This window comes from Bombus impatiens, unplaced genomic scaffold (assembly GCF_000188095.3).
Source record: "Bombus impatiens unplaced genomic scaffold, BIMP_2.2 scf_0248, whole genome shotgun sequence".
NCBI lineage: Eukaryota > Metazoa > Arthropoda > Insecta > Hymenoptera > Apidae > Bombus > Bombus impatiens.
Window position 1 is genome coordinate 615,814 of NT_176667.1, and position 6,429 is coordinate 622,242.

At 31.2% G+C, this 6,429-nt stretch overlaps 1 protein-coding gene across 2 annotated transcripts; it reads right to left on the minus strand.

Annotated features, from left to right (window-relative positions):
- Positions 1-1,793: 1,793 nt before the first annotated feature.
- LOC100747323 (X-ray repair cross-complementing protein 6) lies at positions 1,794-5,552 on the minus strand. Of its 2 annotated transcripts, none has more exons than XM_024366818.2 (10): positions 5,415-5,552; positions 4,954-5,109; positions 4,606-4,777; positions 3,353-3,791; positions 3,146-3,242; positions 2,829-3,066; positions 2,581-2,742; positions 2,259-2,489; positions 1,995-2,182; positions 1,794-1,924 (listed from the first exon to the last, which is right to left on the minus strand). In XM_024366818.2, the coding sequence occupies exons 2-10, from the start codon at positions 5,095-5,097 to the stop codon at positions 1,814-1,816; spliced, it is 1,782 nt and encodes a 593-aa protein (XP_024222586.1). In that variant the 5' UTR covers positions 5,098-5,109; positions 5,415-5,552; the 3' UTR covers positions 1,794-1,813. The 2 variants fall into 2 exon arrangements, with proteins under 2 accessions (XP_024222586.1, XP_033176024.1); XM_033320133.1 differs by lacking the exon at positions 5,415-5,552 and adding an exon at positions 5,290-5,402.
- Positions 5,553-6,429: the final 877 nt, after the last annotated feature.

A 6,429-nucleotide genomic window follows, 5' to 3' on the forward strand; every position in this document is an offset into this window, starting at 1 on the left:
TCCGAAGCATTTCTAAAGACCATTGTCTACTACGGCTTGACAAGGGAAAGTTAGTTTTTCTAACGTACGATGCAACTTTCCTCCTACTAACCACTTTCCATCGAGGGCGGCCAAGACCCTTCCTAGTCCACCAACATTCATTTAACCAATTAACAACGAAGCCTATTTCCCTCACTCTCTTAGCCAAAATCGTCACCAACAAATCCGATGGTCCCGTGCACTAGACACACCCATCCTTAGCTTTCCTCCGCCACAGCATCGTCAGCGAACAGCAGTGATTTTCCATCCTCCGTACAGTCAACACCCTTTGACCGTCGTCGAACAGTCAACATCCTTTGACCGGGAATACACCCATAGATCAGTCACTCACTCATCTCGTACATACGCACCAACGTAACTGTCTTCTTTACAAGTTGTTAGAATAAACGGTGATATATAACTTACTATACTGTGTTACGTTCATTTAACCACCTCTGTTATCTTAACCGAAACAGGAGAACAACTATTTCGCGGCGTCGATTAACCGAATCGTAGCGAGAATTTACGCCTCTCGCTGACGCGTTTTCTTAGCGACCGCGTCTCTCCGCGAACGGTCGTAACACGGACATAAAAGCCAATATCAGAAAAGCCAATTAACCTAGACATAATCTGCAGGAGCACACATTTAAACAAGAAGATAAAAACAAGCCCCATTAATCAGACACAAGTTGCGACCTATTGTACAATAATGTTGTACAACCCTTTTCTCCGGTGTCATTCTATTATTGTAAGTGCTAAATTTATAGTAAAGTTCAATAAAAGAAAATTAATAGTTGGATTACGACTCAGCCTTCTTTTCTCTTACAATCCAAGTATCAATTTTACATGACAACTACATGGTTGTAACGTCAATTCACATCAGAGACCAGGCCACACACCGCGGACAGGATGACACCCAGATGTCTTCACATCCTTGGCGCTCAGACTCAAGCATTGCAATACGAGGATTAAATTAATTTCTATTCTTTTAAGCTGACCTGTCTAAATATGAATTTTGTGAGATGTCTTGTATCTCAATTACCTTCCTTGTTCATTATTCTTACATTCGCTGTATTCGTGGAAGGAAATCGTTAACAAATTTTAAAGTACGACGTAGAGGAACATGTTTAATACGTTAAAAATGAAAATTATCGAACGAAATAGAAAACAATATTTGTAAGAATGTGAATAAGTTCATTGTAACTCGCTAATAACTTTGGCAATTCTCAATAAAAAAAAATTACATTGTAAGTAGATTTTTGATAAATATAATCCAAGATACATGTGGGAAGAAGAATGTGCGGTTATTTGCTAAAAGCTTCAGGAGTGCATAGGAATATGAAATCGTTGGGCGAAAACGCAGGGCTTGTTTTTTCAGCGATCGTCTTTTACTTATTGTAACGTCAAATCCTTCACGACAACTAAACTGCCTTTTGTACTCACCTAATTATACTCCTAGCAACAGCTCATAGATGGCGAGCGACACTTAATTGCGGTAGTAAGCATATATGTTAAATTGTTCCATTCTTACGCTTCACGAGCGCGAGTTCCAAGTTAAATGGATAACCCCGTATGGTTGGTGTTTATATATAAACTGGGTATATCAAGCGTTCTTCTGGTTCAAAAGTAAGTTATTTTCCTTGAATAAAAAGATTACTCTATTTTATGTGAAATATATTATGATTTTATTAATTAAAGCAATCTTTGTAGCAGTTGTTTTAATAAAATTTTATAACGAATATAAATATAATTCATAAATAAATTTTCACATTTTCTCTTGAAAGTTTGTAACATTTTATTCAAAATGTTTTTCAATTCTATTTATCAATTCATCTTTTTTACCAGATAATTTTAATCCCAATGTCTCTAACATATGCTTTAATTGTGACACAGTAAAAGTTGCTATCTGTTAAGAAGAAAATAAATGTATTACGAATTGTATTTAAATATTATTTAAACTTGATCCATTAATGTACCTGTCCTGTTCTCAAATATTCTTGAATTTTATTCTCTGAAAAATCACTTGGTTTCATTACTTTGTTACTTTTTTTATGTTTTGTCTCTGGTGGATCATCACTTATATCGTCTGTCTTTTTCATAAATACTTTATCATATTCGTCTAATAAATCATTTACCAGTTTATACATCTTGTCAGTGTTTGGAACTAAGATAAAATTTTAAATTATGTTATAAAATGTTGTACAAATTATAATATGTGTATTCTTAACAATATGACTTACGTGTATCGTCAGGTAGAGGCTCAGGTTTTTCCAAATCCAAAGCTAGGGCTTCTATAATTTGATGTTGATCTTGTACTTCAGGATTTGAAAACAATTTTGGATTATATTCGATACTTAATTTTTTTATAATTTGTTCTAGTAATTCAACTCCATTTGGGACAATTGGAGGTTTGTTTTCATTATCATCAAATATATATTCTGGGAAATATTCACTCATGTTTTGCACATTTTCTAGAATAATTAAAATTAAATGTCAAATGTTTCTCAAGTACTTTTTCTTTTTCCTTCTTATTTAGATATTAAAATATTTTAAGAGACAAACCTTTAAATGGTATTTTATACAAATAAAATCCCCCACTTTTTACATTTGGTATCATAGTATATAGGCTTGTACCAAAATTTTTTCTGATTGTAACAGCACATATTATCATTAAATTTTTGGCTTCACATTTATTGAGTAACGCACCAAATAGTAATTTGTTATCTAGGATGAAGAACGTAAAATAATTTTAGTAGATATTCAAATATATACAAGTTTTTAAGAAATAGAGGATAGATAATTGAAAGTACCTTTACGATAACTTTTGCCTGGTATGACAAAGTATGGTGTTTCAACATGATATAGAGGATGATAAGAAATGTGTTTTATATAAATTATATCAATGCCTATTTCTCGTGTTGTACATAAGCATCTTACTTCTTCTGGTGTAAAATTTATTCTCTCATCACCAAATGTTTGATATTTTTGAATATCTATATCTAAAATAGGTAACGATGCTTGTTGACTTTCTTCATTCTCTACTTCTTCCTATAATACAAACAATAGAACATTGAAAATTATCAAATCATAATCATATATATCAGTAACAAATTATTATAATACATACTATATCATCATTTTCATCCACTATATGATATGTATGTGAACTCAAAGGAATATTGCTTTCTTTACTTATATTTTCTTTTTTCAAATATGATGTTTTGCTGAAAATAAAGTGGATTTTTAAATTTATCGCAACCTTCATTAAAATTTGGATCAATTGAAAGAATGAAACTAGTATAATAACAGAAGTAAATAAAACTTTATTTCTTACACAGAAAGACTGCGAAGGGATACATCTATAACTACATTTTCTCCAAGTCTCAAAGGTAGCTTCGCCATATTTCTAGATGGCAATTTTACTTGTTCCACTATATCTTTCAAAGATATTCTGTTGTAATCATCTGCATCGATTTTTCCAAATTGCATTTCCAAATCTTTATAGAATAAATCATGATTCCAATTTTCACCCAAACCAACAACTAATAACTGAAGATCTATGTCACTATAACTCGTTGCTTGTACTCTTATTCTATGTTTTTCATTATCATCGCATGGAGGATTATCGCAAGACGTAAAAATAATTACTCTTCTCATTGGCATAGTTACGCGGATAGCAGAGAATGCTTGTGCTGCATGCCAAAGTACATCATATAGTGGATAAGCCGTAGAGGAAGCAATATCCCTATAGTACTTCCACTTGTTTCCTTCATCTACGTATAAGATATAACAAAAGATACAAAAAAATGATTTAAAAAATTTGAGCACCAGAATAGTAAAAACTGTATTCTCATCTATTAACTTTTTCTGTAAAAATTTTGCCTCTTTCCTATCTAATACTACGAAAGATATCTTTCCTCTAAACTTAATACATAGCTTTTACCCTCAGTAACAAAAATTGCTTTAAAATTACTTTAGTTTTTTGTTACTTGTAGTAATATGTAATATATATGTTTATTAAACTTTATAACTAAGAATTGAACTTGATTTACAAATACCTATATTTATAGAAGTATCTTATCTACAGACTTTGAATCATTCACTCTTGCTCTCTCCCATTCATATTCTGACTTACTTTGATTAATAATTATCATACTTATTGTACCCTTTCTTGCTCTCTAAAACTCTCTTTGGTCCGCTTATACTCTGTCACTTTCTCTACTTTTTTTTTACAGTTTCTTGAGCCTTTCTACAATACTTTTATTCTGTCTTCAGCTCACTACATCTTCCAACCTTGTTAAGTGTTGTACCCACACACAGATCACACAGTCTCCCTACCTCTTTTTCCCAGTACCTATCCTAATTTTTCAAATTTCCACACCTTGCTTGTGTTATTAACTTTTGACTTCTACCTCCTTTGCTTAGGATATTCTGGCATTCCTATTCTCTGGATGTATTTATACATATTATTGTATTTTGATTGTTCTATTTTTGTATATTGCCTTTGTCATTGCACTTTTACTTTCCTTATAGTAAGTAGAGTAATTTACTTTACTTATAGTAATATATATGCAGAATATTGATTACCTATTTTCATTACTTCTTTCATGCTCTCTATTGAAGGTAGACCTAATTTCTGAAGAGTCAATATATGTTTGGTTTCAGGATCCTTGTCCCATATTTCAGTTCCAAACAAAACTAAACCTATCCAATCTTGTCTGTCCCATACCAATTTTTGCTTGAGAATCTCTTTGTATTGCTGAATTAAAAAAGACATAACAAAATAAATTAATGTTCAAATTGTTATTTGAATATATGAATCATAACTTAATATTAACTATATTGTATAACATTTCTTAAAAACAACATATATTCAAACACTATAATAGAAATTAAAAGTATTAATATAATACATTATTATAAAACATGTAATACCTTAATACATTGTAAAAAATATGGATTATCTGGATCATTTTTAAACATTGAAGGTGTCGCATCAATCACAAAAATTGTACCATCTCTAACACCATAGAGGTCTTCAAGATCATTTTCTATGTCATCATCACTGCACGATTCCATTGTTAATTACTCCTAAAATTATTATTATACGATAACACTCCTAATTACTCCAAAAATCTTCATTGTACGATGCCACTGTTAATTACTCCAAAAATCTTTATTGTACAATGCTATTCTTAATTACTCCAAAAATCTTTATTGTACAATGCCATTCTTAATTACTCTTAAAATCAATGAAAGCAAAGGATACTTTCTTTGTGAGTAATTTAAGCAGTAATTGAAATGTAAAGTATATTTGATTTGAAGTAAATATTTAAGAACTCAAAATTTTTCACACTGATTGTAACATGCAATGAAGAATCTTAGTGAAAATTCACCTTTAACTCTATATTTGCTTCTATCGATACGGGAGATTCCTTCTGAGAATTACCATATTATCGTTTTAGTGTCACATGCAACGTTATCGTTTTAAGATAGTACTGTTTGAATTAAAATCTACAAACAGTCACTGTTAAAATCAAAGTTTTGTATGAAATAAAAAATAAAATATAGAATACGATAAAGTAAGTAAAAGTTCTTTTTTTTCCTCACGGTATAGGAGTTCAAGCAAAAACCAGCCCCTGTGCAAGTCGGATGTTTCTTATACAGGGTGGTTGGTAACTGGTAGTACAAGCGGAAAGGGGGCGATTCTACGCGAAAAAAGAAGTCGAAAATATAGAATAGAAATTTTTCGTTTGAGGCTTTGTTTTCGAGAAAATCGACTTTGAATTTCCGCTCGGTACGCGTGCACTTTATCACGTCTTGTTATAACGGATCTCACTGTAGATCGTTGTCTCGATGGAAAAATTAAAAAAAAAAATTTTTTTTTAATTTTTATTCTATATTTTCGACTTCTTTTTTTGGATAAATCGCGCGTCGATATTCATCGCGAAACATAATTTTTAGTTTTCGAATTTCGCGCGGCTCGGTGCGCTACTGCAAGACGACGCGGAAAATACTGCTATTTCGTATGCTGTTATTTTAATATTTCACGCATTCTTCCAAACAACGTGTATCGCAACCATACAGATTCGTCTTCGAAATTGTTTCTGATTCCGCTTTATAAATTTGAAATTAAAAATTGAGACGCTTCTTGAAAAAGCTTCCTGTTTATCGATCTACGGTATATATAGACCGATATATATATATAATATTTCTTATAATATGATAAAAATATTTTCAAGAAAAGTTGATACGTCTTGAATCGTCTATAAATTACTAAAAATCATCAAAAATACTTATTTTTATAAAAAATCTACTTCACTTTGTCTTTCTTAAATGGCACGATGTATTTTTGATTTCATGACATTGTAGCTGATGTGAAGACGAATTCAACGACCTAAACAACGACCA